The sequence below is a fragment of the Barbus barbus genome, assembly GCF_936440315.1.
Source record: "Barbus barbus genome assembly, chromosome: 14".
In the NCBI taxonomy this organism is placed as follows: Eukaryota; Metazoa; Chordata; class Actinopteri; order Cypriniformes; family Cyprinidae; genus Barbus; species Barbus barbus.
Window position 1 is genome coordinate 18,867,952 of NC_136742.1, and position 14,831 is coordinate 18,882,782.

At 36.9% G+C, this 14,831-nt stretch overlaps 1 protein-coding gene across 3 annotated transcripts in view; it reads right to left on the reverse strand.

Annotated features, from left to right (window-relative positions):
• Window positions 1–14,831, reverse strand: part of rgs6 (regulator of G protein signaling 6) — a 68,313-nt gene that overhangs the window by 8,426 nt on the left and 45,056 nt on the right. For all 3 annotated transcript variants that reach the window (XM_079434368.1, XM_079434369.1, XM_079434367.1), the window contains exons 3-14: window positions 13,451–13,547; window positions 12,240–12,290; window positions 12,045–12,151; window positions 8,305–8,356; window positions 7,772–7,836; window positions 6,292–6,368; window positions 5,516–5,597; window positions 4,276–4,350; window positions 4,081–4,179; window positions 3,892–3,953; window positions 2,981–3,091; window positions 1,073–1,198 (exon numbers count right to left, since the gene is read on the reverse strand). In XM_079434368.1, coding sequence (XP_079290494.1) covers window positions 1,073–1,198; window positions 2,981–3,091; window positions 3,892–3,953; window positions 4,081–4,179; window positions 4,276–4,350; window positions 5,516–5,597; window positions 6,292–6,368; window positions 7,772–7,836; window positions 8,305–8,356; window positions 12,045–12,151; window positions 12,240–12,290; window positions 13,451–13,547 — 1,004 coding nt within the window. The remainder of the gene's footprint in view (window positions 1–1,072; window positions 1,199–2,980; window positions 3,092–3,891; window positions 3,954–4,080; window positions 4,180–4,275; window positions 4,351–5,515; window positions 5,598–6,291; window positions 6,369–7,771; window positions 7,837–8,304; window positions 8,357–12,044; window positions 12,152–12,239; window positions 12,291–13,450; window positions 13,548–14,831) is intronic.

Here is a 14,831-nt window from a genome sequence, read left to right on the forward strand (position 1 = left end):
CTTTTCGAAAACATTTAAACATTTTGCCAACCCAAAACTTTTGAATGATAGCATTTTTTTTCTGTGCCAACATTTGTTACATTGGTCAATGGAATCATGATTTTGTTCTCATATTTTGGTGTTCTACCTTATTTCCATGTGAGGAATATTGCATACATGTGACAATGCAATGAAGTTATGAAGAAGAAGAAAAACCTTCAGGCATTTTTGTTAAATGTTATGGTAAACAAGTGAAGGCCAGACTATCTACAATCTGATTTCAATCATGCATTATGTTGCTGTTCCACAGCCAAGTTCCCTCCCTAAAGCTAATTTTCACTCCCAATTAGCACTTGGCGTGTGTTACTTTTGGCCCCCTCTTTGCATCGCTGATGGCAATGGTATTCCCAAAATCCTCAGGAACAAACACCGGGTTAATTATGGAAGTCAGTACACACACAGCACTCGCCACGAAAGATAGAGGAAAGCAATCGGCCAGTAACTCCTACTCTCATATCACACTTGCTCTGTAGCTCTATAGATCTCTGCAGTGTAGAAGTGGTTTAGGCCCTAATGGGCCCGGGGAGAGTCAGGCAGTCAAGAGGACACATCACTTTCACTCTCCTCACAGACTGGCAAACATAAGACAGCCCCCACAGAGGCTATTAGATGCCTAGCTGGGGGATACGCAGAGATACAAGAGGGATGAGAGATGCATGGAGACAAGCAGCATTTTATCTCTCGCCCAGTCACTTTATGGCTCCAGTGACCTGCGTTATCTCTGCAGCTCCCTTCGGGGCCTCGCTGTCCTGGTTGGGCATCTCCTGGGGCCCGCTGCTGCCTCATTTGCCCCACGACGCCCGTGGTTTGCAGTAGCTTATCACAATGCATCAGCGATCAGGCTTTGGAGGTGGTAATGATCATATACCATCAGATTTATTCACTCTTTCTCATCTGTGATATTAAAGGTCTGACCTTTTGCTTGTCCTGTTCTGCTACATTTCATGCAAGTCATTAATAGCAGAGTGGGAGGTTAAGAGAGAGAGGAAAATGTCACAGAAGTGCAAATGGAATAAAGTGCTGGAAAACTTACAGCAGGTTCTCGGAGCTGAATTCGGACTCCAGGAATTTAAGAAACTGCTCACGGCCCACTGGGTCCTTTAAAGCCTCGTCCAATGAAAAGCCCCACTTCTTTACTCGCTGTTGACTCGGGTCCTTACTGAGAGAAAGAGACAGAAAGAGAAAGACAGTATTTTATTTATTTAACTTGCATTGTTCTTTGCGATATCTACTGACAGCAGCTAGGGCTTTGACAACACAATGTACCATTGTTTGTCATATTAGCAAGATGAGGATGAAAACAAAGAGAGAAAGAGACTGTGTGTGTGTACACAAGATCACATAATCACGTCTAATAATATCTTGTAAATTAGTGTTCGAATAAGTAACAATAAGTAAACCACCACAGGAATGCTAATCGTTTTGAAAAACCTAATTCCAACAACTATTAATTCATTTGATAAGGTAAATTAGTCAACTTAATTTTTGCATAATTAAGTGGCAAGAGTCACATTGTTGAACAATGTGAACCAACACATAGAAAGAAACCCAGAAATGAAACATTAGGATGAGGAGGTGTGTGGGAGGTACTCCTTAAATCCTGTCAGGGCATCTTTGAGAAGCTGTGAGAACGGCTCAGGCAAGTGGAGATGAAGGAACCTGCAGTGTTTTATAGAATTCAAAACAACATAAGAACTTCAGCTGACTTAAAAGTACTTGTAATATTCAGAAAGAGGTGCTACATTAGTCGCAATCCTAAAGAGAGCTCCACCAATCAGAGTAGTCACTGTTACTATGAAGACATGACACTCGCTCTGCGATTAATGTCATTAAATCAGTCCCCTCACACTTTCAAATTTGCCATCCTAGAGTTTCTCTTGGGTGACCATATGTCCTTTTTTTTCCAGGACATGTCCTGGTCGGGATTGCTAAATTGTCTAAAATGTCCATGTTTTTCCCCCTATTGACATGCTCTGCAGTCCTCATACATTATATTTACATTGCTTTGACAGTTCTCTAGATTCCTCATTCTCGCACACCACAATTGGTCGATTATTTACAATGCCTGCATGCTATTATATCACTACACTGTAAAAAAAAAAGTTGAGCCAACTTAAAATTAAGGCAACCAGCTTCAGCTGATTTTTGAGTTTTCTCAAATTGTTGTTTTAAGTTTATTCAACAAAAAGTTGAGAATCTCCTACAAGAATAAGTTGAGAGAACTCAAAAATCTGCTGAAGCTGGTTGCCTTAAAATTTTAAGTTGGCCCAACTTTTTTTTTTTTTTTTTTTTTTACAGTGTACTTTTCAGTCATTGCCTTCAGCAAGCAATGTGCCAGATTCACAAATCAAATAGGTTCATATTAACAGATTACAGCTTTCACAATGGGAGCATGGGCTGTGTGGTGTTGATCCCAGAATTCATCCCATTCATCAAAACGAAAACACCTCGCTCAAGCAGTGTGTATGAAACGTGCACAAAAATTCAGGATCACATTAGCCAAAGAAGAAAGTTTGTAAGCTAAATTAACTAAATGAAACACTGTACAATAAGGCTATGCATTGGGAACCACAATGAACATTACAGGACATGTATTTATGTACCATGTATCCATGTTATTTTAAAATTGACCCCAATTTGAGAAGAAATCAAGTAAGTAACAAAAGCACAACATAATAGTGATACAAGACTTTCAAAATAAAACCAAAAAGAAGCATAACAACATAGCGTTTTGACAAATGAGACCCTAAAAATTATCAACGTAATCAATTTCCTCAGCAGCAGTTAAGGCTCTCCAAATTTAAGACAAAGACTCTCAGTTAAGATAAGTGAAATTAAGAAATTCAGACATCCTGATCCCTCTCCCTTTCATCTAATGAAACCTAGACTAGAGAAGAGAGGAATGTATAAAGAAAGATGTAGTGTTTAGGTTTTTTCATACCTGGCCTCTAGCTCCCAGAAAGTGACATCATCACTGATCCAGGGGTTAGCTGGATCTGGTACTGTCACAAAGGGGTCATAGTCAAGATACTGCTCTGTGTAACTCATCAATCTGCAAAAATGGGTTGAAATCATGTTATTATTTCATATCATTGTATAAAAGTATTTTTGTCTGTTTTTTTTATTTTTGGAACCAAATGAACTGTTTTCACACATGTATTCCTCCGCAAACGTGGATGGTACACTGTACTTAAATACTCTGACAGAGTTTCCCACACAACTGCAACCCCGCCACTGAATTTATAGCATTAAACTTAATGTGGTTCGATTCCTGAATCAACAGTTCTTATGAGCCTGATTTTGTTTAGTTTATCAAAAATATACAATGCAACCAGTGTAGTCTGATTCCCAAATAAAGCTAGAATAAGTCAGTTCTTTTAAATGAATCAAACACATACAGCTTATGATTTAACTGTTTGTTGTAAAGTGAAATTCATACTCTTTGGCATCTTGTAATTAAAGATACGCATGAGTTTTGTCTTAAGTATTTTATAAGAATTAATCAAATATGTTGACAGAATTGTAGTTTTCGTATTGTTGTTTAATCTGTTTGGTTACTGCCAATTAGTCGAATGCAATAAATGTTCTTATGAAAATGTTTACAATAGACGTTTCAGTCTTTTTATAGGTCTCGTCATTTGGGAATGGAACTGCATTTATTTTTTTCTCTAAAGTACTAAAAGAAACATTAATAAAACCAAAAGAGAAATCTGTACAGGAACCAATAAATTCTTTATGATTCCCATCTTTAATAAGCACAATGTTTTTTAATTAACCCATTTTTCATGGCGAGTATTAATATTTGCTGAGAAAAGTTTGAGTTTCATGGACAGATCAAGAAAGAGGACTTACGTATCAGCGACTTTGGACATTTTCATACAGTGTCGATCCAACTGAGTGTTCAAGAACAGAATCTGAAAGAGACAGAATACCGTTGCTCACTGCATCTCCACTTGAGCAAGTGAGTGATTGTGCTAAATATTAATAGCCGCTGTGAGGCTTTCAAGAATCAAATTCACACCGTCGCTCACACACACACACCTCTTTCTCTACGTCCTCTCTGGTGTCCTTGCTGCTCTTCTGGGAGGGTGTGTGTACAGGACTCTGAGTCTGTGTGTCATCCACTACCCCATACACTGACTGCCAGACAGAGACAGAGACAAGAGGCGGAGACAGGTCACAATACAATCAGACACACCCTCTGTCTCATACAGCACACACACAAATAATAAGCACCTTTTTCACTCTTTGAGGATTCTTCAGGCGGCGGCACTTCCTGATGTCCATCTCTGTGGTGTTGACACACCCAGGCTGTCAATAACAATCACATGTAAATCAGCCATATACAGTAATAATTGATTATATGCACATATTTCACTGCAATTTTGATTCACATAAATTGCCAAATCTAATAATTACACATTTTGTTTCATTTTCTTTCCTCAAAAAGAAACCGAATGTGTTAACACTGAGATTAAAACTGAGATTAATCACATTTAAATATCTGGTAACATGTTACAATGGGGTTCTATTCATTATTATAAGCATCAGAACAGCTAAAATGAAAAAGAGATGAAGGGATAGTTCACCCCGTAATTTAAATTCTGTCATCATTTTCTCACCCTCATATCGTTCCATACTTGCATGACTTACTTTCTTCTGTGAAACATGAGAAGTTACTTCGAATAATGTTAGTTACCAAACTGTTTTTTGTTATCATTGTTTTTCGTTACCACCGTTATTAAAATAAAGTTATTTTTGTTTTCTTTGTGCGCACAAAGTATTCTCATAGTTTCATAAAATTACTATTGAACCACTCATGTCACATGGACTATTTTAACAATGTCCTTACGACCTTTCTGGGCCTTGAACGTATCAGTTCCATTGCTTTCTATGCAGGGCCAGAAAGCTCTTAGCTTTGTTATCTTACTTTGTGTTCCGAAGGTCTTCCGGGTTTGGAACGACATGAGGGTGAGTAATTAATGACAGAATTTTCATTTTTAGGTGAACTATCCCTTTAAGTATCCTGTTATGTACTCAAGGAACTCTGGTATGCATTTACATTTATGCATTTAGCAGACTAAAAGCGACTTACATTACATTCAAGTTACAGTTTCTACATTTTATCAGCTCTTGCTTTCCCTGGGAATCGAACCCATGATCTTGGCGTTGCTAGCGCCATGCTCTACTATTTGAGCTACAGGAAAGTATGCATTTTAAATGTGACCAAAATAGTTTCATTTTAGTTACTGAAGGAACCTTCACAAGTCTTTAGAGTTTGAAGGATCTTCTGGGTTCCAATGAGCAAGAACTGGCCTTTTTAAAAAGAGCCTTGAGGTTTTCCAAAGTGGTAATCTGAGGAACCCCAATGGTGTTTTAAGTATTTAATTTTTCCAGTGTGACTATTTGATCTATTAAATTCAAACAAGATGCAAACACAGAAACCCGTCCCACACTGCATCCACCCCTCACACACCACAGGACGGTGAACATCCCAGAAGGCTCTCTCTTGACTATCCAGAATCTTTCTCTCCGTTTTGTCTTTTTTCCTGTCGATCCTACAAAATCAAAGAAAACACAAAGCTGCAAGACATTAATATTAAACAAAGAGCAGGAAACCTTCCCAATCCACACACTCGTACGTTCCGCCTCACACGTTAAAACAGACAACGATCGAAGCCCTTGTGCTCATCAAAGTTGCAACCTGCCTGTGAGCAGAGCTAATTCATTTCCATTCTTGCCACTTCACTCTTACGTAACTGACATTTGCTGCATCACTCTCTCTATCTCTCACTGATCCTGGTTTTTAGCCCTGAGACTCTTTCATTCATCTCTCTTTCTCTTCTGTTCTTGCTCTCCTCAAAATTGGGGTTTGCGTCATGAAAAGGGTACTGCGGAGAGTGTGATGGTGGAGACAGACTGATGATCAAAAATCAGAGCAGGGTTGACTTGTGTTTGCAGCCCTCGGCCATCAGATGAGGCTCTTCAGCCGGTGTTTGAAGAGCGAGAGACTGCTTCAATCAATGAGGACCACTCCAAATCAAACACACATGCTAATACGTCTCGCCACTAACAACTGCACTTCAGCAATATTATGATGTTACATCATAATGAGGGCTTGTGTATATACAGTATGTCTTTGTGTGAATGTGTGTGGGCTGAAAACAAAGGGTAGATGTGTCTTCAACACTGAAGAGAGCAGGTATGAGTGAGAGCAAGTGTTTGCGTAGTTGTCCTGACAACAGCACTTACTTGACCTGTGCCTCAGCCTGCATGAAGATGAACTCCCACTTCCTTGCAAAAGCCCTCTGTAGTCTCGCTAGATTCTCCTGAATGAGATAAATGAGCAAGTGAAAGAAAGAAAGAAAGAAAGAAAGACAACATTTAACTTCCGGTTCATCCATCTAAAATGTAAGGTCAGCTCTTGCCTTATGGGATAGCAGTAAGCTATGTTATATCCTGCTATTTTGACAAATGTAGTAAGTCATTAAATATTCAGGGCTGAATTTGGAAAAGCATACTAGCATAATACAACTCTATTACTATTAGCATTTCTGCCATATATATGAGAAGAAATGGTACAAACAGTATTTTTATTGTTTTTTTTAAGAAACTACTACAAATAATTAATAACAAATTATATTTTATTTTATATATTTATGTATTATATTTTAAGCAAAGATGCATTAAGTTGATAAAAAGTGACAGCAAAATATTATAATTTTTTATCATAATGTTACAAATCTATTTATTCATAATAAATGCTGTTCATTTGAACTTTTCATTCATTAAATAATCCTTAAAAACATTTATCAAAGTTTCCACAAAATTATTAAGCAGCACAGCTGTTTTCAACATTGATAATTACACAACTAAATCAGTCAATCAAATATCAGAATGATTTCTGAAGGATCATGTGACACTAAAGACCGGAATAATGGTTGCTGAAAATTCAGCTTTGCCATCACAGGAATAAATGACATTTTAAAATATATTAAAAACAGGAGACAGTTATTTTACATTGTAATGATATTTCATAATATTATGGTTTTTAACTGTAATTTTAATCAAATAATTCCAGCCTTGATGAGCAAAAAAGACCTCAAAACATTTCAAAATCTAACCAACTTAAAATTTTATATACAATTGTCCATATAAAAATTCATAAAAATGTATATATTTTTATATTTCTTATTTGCTTTCTTTCTTTTATATAAATATACATTATAATTAGTATATGAACTTTACTTCTTTATAGTATAACTGACAAATATTTTTGAAAAGCATAAAGCATGCTGACTTTGGCATCACAGCTCAGCATAGTCACTTCAGTCAATCTGCATGTCATAATGCCATTTCAACAACAAGTTCAGAAATGAGCAAAGACTGAAGCAGGCATTACAGAGGTCCTTGTTCAGGCCACTTAAAAAAAATAAAAAATAAAAAAACAATGTCAAAAGCTCCACAGAGGCACAGAGTTTACACTCTTTGAGGGAATCAATCTACAAATGACCTACTTATCGTTACCTCTGCACATTAAGCAAGGACAGGAGAAAGTATCACTGAAATGAATTACACACTTCACCTTTAACTCTCAATGATAAGGGCTCATAATTTGTATTTTCAGGTATAAAATAACATTTGTATAGCTGTGAGAATCCAAACTGAGATGCTTTTGCCAGCAAAACGCTTCCATTTTCTCTGTTGGCTGTCATCGCAGTGGGTCACTTACCGCCTCATAGTCTGCCAACTCCAGCCGGGTCTTGTTCTGCATGGTCCGTTTGCACAGATAGATGGCTGTGACAGGCAACGGAGAGAGAAAGAGAGACAGAGAAGAGAGAAACAGACAAGAGGCCATAAGAGACTTGGCCTAATCAACCGTCATGTATAATCCCACCCCTACACACACACACATCCAGTGTAAACCCTTGATTGTATTTAGTATTTTCTTCTGCATCTATCATCTCTGCTTGGCCAGTTTACAGACAGTAGGAACTGAGAATGAGTCACTATTGACCACCAGTGAACATCTGCCCACAGTCAACACATTCTCATACACCTACTAATGCTCGGCAGTTCTCCCTGACTGTTCGCCTGTCCAACAGAGCTGTAATAATCCTGGGAAAGCAGACTGTGGGCTGAACACGGGGTATCCAGCATCCTTGGGACCTTAAGAGTTATATTAGCTCTCTGAAAAACATCTACGGTAAAACTCTGTGTGCTCTTACGTCACTGTGACCATGCCCAGGAGGGTCCTTCTCTTACCGTAGTCTGTGTTCTCTGGCTCCCAGCAATTAGAGGGCCAAAAGTATGGAGCCTGGGAAGTATGGGAAAGAGAGAAATTATTACTATTTTGTAGATAAAAAATTGTGTAGGCACACTTTGGAGTGTGAACATAAACTTATTCTAGCCAAAACACATTCAATTGTGCTGCTCATTTCTCATATTTTTACATTTAGATTTACTTTGCTGTCATCTAACACTGTCTTTAAATTAATCTGTAAAAACACAAAGAATTTAAGAACACTGTTAAATCTAATCTGTAATCTCACAATGAAATAAATTTTTTATACTATAAAAATTATGCCTGAATGTCGGTGCCGATAGCCTTGTGAGCAGCGCATCGACATGTAGCGTCGTTGCGCTTCGGGCGTCCCGTGTTCGAGTCCCGGCTCGCGGACCTTTCCTGATCCCGTTCCCCCTCTCTCTCTCCAACTTCGTTTCCTGTCTACCTACTATCCTATAAAATAACAGGCAAAAACGCCAAAAAATAAAATCTTTAAAAAATAAATAAAAAATGATGCCTGAATTTACTTTTCAATAAGTTTTTTTGTGTTTTCCCCCCTTATTTAGACAAAGTCTATATTAAATTAATATGAAAATACGTATTGGCTCATTGCTTTGGATAGAATTTTAATATTGGTGCATATTAATAATAAAAATAATAAAAATAATGAAATATAAATATATATATATATATATATATATATATATATATATATATATATATATATATATATATATATATATATATATATATATATATATATATATATATATATATATATATATATATATATATACCCCTATATATATATATATATATACCCCTATATATATAATACCCCTATATATAATACCCCTAATACCCCCTGAATCTTGAGTAGGCTATTCTGGAATCCCAAAATGAATACTTACTATTATAATAACAATACATTATGCATAATTACATGTAAATAAACCTAAGCCAAACCCTAACCCTAACCATATAGTAAGAACATGTTAATTAATATTACTCCGTACTTAAATGTATAATTACACTGTAACAAGGACACCTTCAAATAAAGTGTAACCAAATATTTGAAAGTAAGCAACGTTGTCATTAAAAGCAGAGGTCACACATAATATTAGGTGTACTTAGATCAAAAAACAAGTACAAAGTACTTATTGTGTTCTTATTTATTGCAAAACATGTTTGCTTCTATTGAGGTGGGATATGGGTAAGGTTAGGGACAGGTTTGGTGGTATGGGTAGATGGGTAGGTTAAGGTGTAAGGGATGAGTCAACAGTGTAACTATAAATGTAATTACAGAAATTAATTACAAATGCAATTATATAAAAACATGTACGCACACAGTAAGTGTATTATATCAAAAGATTCATTTAAATCATAGTAGTTCAGGCCACCTAATATAAAGTGGGACCAAAGCAGAAATACCAGAGGCCAATATGGGGGTCCTTTGAAGACTGTTTCAATAAGTACAGCAATTGCTTCTGGATTGTCAGTAACTACTCTATTTAAAACCAAGTCTGAAAGAACTAAGAATGTCTGCCATCTGTTTACTAGCCAAAGCTGAAGCTGAAATTGTGATTCTTTTTCCGTGCAGTTATTATCTGAAGATATTCATGTTATGAAAGCTATTAACAACATTTGTAACAACAGAACTAACTCCCTCGCCTTTGTGGAGCCAGTCTTAAAGACTACAGGCAGCACAAAGCAAATGATGGTGCATTGAGATCATTATCGTCAGGCAATGAGCTGATGAGCCATACTCCAGAGAAACAGAAACACTCATTTTCTCCTAAAGTAATTAATGAACGAACAAAAGAAACTCAGATTCATTCATTGGCTTATTGATACTGTATCAAGCTTATTGGAAAGATAGCCTACTATGCCATTATCTGAGAATGCGGCTAAAACTCTGGATAAATTACAGTTGGTGTGTTGGTTGATAATGAGAATATATTAATTTAACAAGATACTTCAGTACTGTAATTGAGTATTGATGCATAATCATTACACCTGCACCAACATTTAATTGTATTTTAGTAAATGCTTTGCATGTGATTGATGTTTCTTTTTTTGGCTCTTTAAAGACAAATTCCAGATTGACATGGTAAATATGGTGGATCAGTGTAATTGAGTGCCTGCGAGTAAAGATGGCATATTTCGAATCAAGCTGTCAAGCTCCAGCTGAGCGACTGCCATTGAGATGAATGGGAATGCAAATTGATAGCTTTCTCCAGGTATTATAGAAATCTTTGGCTGAAGACTATCTGTTCAATGTTGCAATCATTTCCAAATGAAATGACAGAGCTTTTCACAGCTTTACCCAGCAGTGTTTCTCCTGTGAAACATAAGAGTTACATGAGCTAAAGAGGCTCAAAGGAAGATGTGCCCTTGGCCATCTCCTCACTAATCATCTAAATCACTGAAAAATTAACGATCAGCCTTTATCAGATAAATATCCCCCTTTTTCTGGTGGACATACTTATAAACACCTCAGATCTTACAACCCGAATTCTGGAAATGTTGGGATGTTTTTTAAATTTGAATAAAATTAAAACTAAAAGAATTTCAAATCACATGAGCCAATATTTTATTCTCAATAGAAAATAGATAACATAACAAATATTTAAACTGAGAAAATTTACAATTTTATGCACACAATGAGCTCATTTCAAATTTGATGCCTGCTACAGGTCTCAAAAAAGTTGGGACGGAGGCATGTTTACCATGGTGTAGCATCTCTTCTTTTCAAAACAGTTTGAAGACATCTGGGCATCGAGGTTATGAGTTTCTGGAATTTTGGTGTTGGAATTTGGTCTCATTCTCATGCCTGATATAGGTTTCCAGCTGCTGAAGAGTTCATGGTCTTCTTTGATGTATTTTTCGTTTAATGATGCGCCAAATGTTCTCTATAGGTGAAAGATCTGGACTGCAGGCCGGCCAATTCAGCATCTGGACTCTTCTACTACGAAGCCATGCTGTTGTAATAGCTGCAGTATGTGGTTTTGCATTGTCCTGCTGAAATAGACGTCGTCTGGAGGGGAGCATATCAGCAATTAACTTAATTAGTTGTTAGATGTTCTCCCAGCTGAATATTTTCAAAATGTCTTGCTTTTTCAGCCCTTTGATGCCCCGTGCCAACTTTTTTGAGACCTGTAGCAGGCATCAAATTTGAAATGAGCTCATTTAGTGGATTAAAGTGTAACATTTCTCCGTTTAGACATTTGTTATGTTCTCTATGTTCAATTGTGAATAAAATATTGGCTCATGTGATCTGAAAATCTTTTAGTTTTCATTTTATTCAAAGGTTTTTAAATGTTTTTTAAAGTCTCACCATGGCTGCATTTATTTGTTCAAAAATACAGTATATATAAATGTATAAATGGTGATTTTTTTTTTAAGACTATACTGTCACTTTTGATCCATTTAATGCACAATGCATCCTTGCTGAATAAAAGTACTAATTTCTTTCAGGTTGTGTATATATTGTATGTTAAATAAATCTCAGCAATGTACTGCCTTAATAAAGGCAGATGCACTGATCAAACACAGTCCTATTTGTTCAGTAGGTCTAAAGGTCAGTGGAACTTCTTCATAATGTGTGATTTGCACAGTAGATTCAGAATCTTGGCAGTGCTGAAGTGAAACAGGATCACATCCTGGAAACCACAGCTGCCAGGATACAATCCACATGATGGTAGATGGATAAGCACACCTGAAAGCGGAATAACGTCCCATCATCCTTGAGGGTGAGAACATGATCCGAGATAGGGAATATGTAGCCTTGGGCGGCGATCAGGCTGCCGATGTGTATGGCCTCCGCTGTAAATACAGAAAATAATGCATTTGCTTTCACAAACGATTTGCAATCATCAATAAGATTTGTATCTTTCTTCATATCAACACCTACCAGGATCATCTATGTTGAGGTTCTTCATCATCCACTGAACAACGTCAGAACCTGCCGTTTAAAACGGGGAAACATATCACCTTATTTTCACATGCAGATTTATGCATAAATTCTCAGCCTTGATAAAGATCAAAATCATCATGTGTGTCAAGACACGTTATGGTTTAAGATTCAATGCGTGTCAGATCATTCAAGCTAAATCTACATTAACACCATCTCAATCATGTACAACATCAATGCTTTAGTTCCAAATCAGCTATTAGTTATCCGGATGTGGGCCTGCGGGCATCCATTTAGAGCTGCTCACTGTAGTAATTGTGTTTAGCGATGTGTGCAAATCAAGCCATATTTTCAAGTTTATTCTCTTTGAGGGTTTATAAGAACAAATAACTGTTCTTCCAGCATTCATTATCCCACACTAAAGGAATCTGTGAAAGTTAAAGTGGTCAGTAGGATCGGTGGAGACCACAGGGGCATATGGCTCGTGATCTGTCACCGATTTAAAAAAAAATCTATGAAATGCCCTGGCAACTAAGCACAACCACCTGTACATATTTTATCAGCACTGACATTGATATAAATTTTTAAGAACATATTTTTGAAAGCATCATTAACTTAAATAAGAAAACTGCTGTTCGAAAGGTGCACTCAGCAACTTTTTCCTCATTAAAAACGTTTTATACCAACTGTAATGCATAATACTTTTGAAATATATATTTATTAAAATCTAGTATGAAGACTATAGTGAACCTGCTATGAAACACTTTTGCTTACAGAATAAATGATGTCTATCTGCTAATAATAATTCTAATAAGAGAAAAACATTCATCTAAAAAAAATTTATAAACAGGTTGAAAAGCACCTCAGTTGTGGTATTGAGGGTGGAGAGAGCGCTGGACATTCACTCCCCCCACCTACAATCCCTGCCGGCCGGGGACTCGAACCCGCAACCTTTCGATTACGAGTCCGACTCTCTAACCATTAGGCCATTAGACTTCCCCGCACTTATATATCGATTATGTTACTGAGTGTATAAAAAATATGGCCTAGAAATTGTTTAAAAAATGTGTACAGCTCAACTACAACAATTACACTGTACTGTGTTTTTGCACACACACTGTATGATAGCAATGGCCAATGAATCCCCCCGCCACCTTACGTTCTATCACACACCAGTTTTAACACAAACTTTCCCACTCCTGCCAGTATACCTGTAACAACGCTGGGAATCTTGGAAAGGAAGCTCTTGACTGTTCTGACAGGCACACCTTCAGTTTCATCTTGGAGGCGTGTGATGATGTCCTCAATCTACAGGAAGAGAGAAGAAAGAGAGTTTGTCTAGTTAGTTTGGCTGACTCACATCTCATACTGTATCTACAGTCTAGGCCTGTTTCACTTTTATTTCAGCACCCATATTGACAGGATACAGAATTAACAGCCCACAAAAGCAGCACAGTAGAAGCGTAGCTGCAAGTGGAGTAGACACTGAATCTATTTTTGCTGTATGTCGTGCGCAGAATTCAGCAGAAAATGCAAACATAATGCTTTGTGCATCTATCAACACCAATTGTACATTTATCAATCAGACTATTTTTTGTAATACCAATTTCATTTATGATATTTCTCAATAGCTCGTTCCTGATAATCACTGTATATGCTACCGGTCAAAAGTTTAAATGTTTTTAAAAGACATATTTTATGTTCAACAAGGTTGCATTTATTTGATCAAAATACAGTAAAACAGAAATATTGTGAAATATTATTACAATTTAAAATGACTGTTTTGTATTTTAATGTATTCTAAAATTTACTTCATTCTTGTAATGGCAAAACTCCAGAAATGTATTAAAATGAGTGCGGTCAAAATTAGTGCAGGCAATAAATTTTTTCAGATTAAAGCACTTTTCGTTCCATTGACTTCCATTCATACACATGCGAATGCATCAGACCGGAGACGCAAGCCTGTGCGGAAAGTTTCGCATTTCGCTGCGTTCCAAAGTTCAAACTTGGTGAACTCTGGCCTGCGAATTTGCATCACGTGATACCGTGTTCTGTTGAATTTAAGTTTTTGAAAAGACCCTGCACAGCGTGACGTCATATCACGACAGTTGCAGGGGTGGAGCCTAGGGTTGGCCATCCCACTCATAACTGCTGTTTCTGTCTGTTTTTTCTTGACAAGAAGTGCATTTATTCAGTCCAGAATGTCTTTATGATCACATCAATCCAGAGACGTGTTCACTTCAGCGGCAGGCGCGAGTCAGACGAGCGCGGAAAGTGGCGCGTGCTATAGCCTGTATCAATTCATATCAAAGCACGAAGTAAACTACGAGCATGCAATGTCGTGGTCTGTTAAGGCATGCAGTTACCAAAAAGGAGATTAAAACTACATGCCTTAAAACTGTGAATGTAAATGTTATATATGTGTAACATTAAAGGGTAACTAAACCCTAAAACAACTTTTTGAGTTAATGATCTGTAAGACTGTGTCTTTATTAGTGCTGTGCATTGATTCGAGCAAATGTTTTGACATTTGGTTGTAAAGTGTTTTAATTCTACAATATATGGTATAAAAACGCCTGAGTGCTGCCCTCT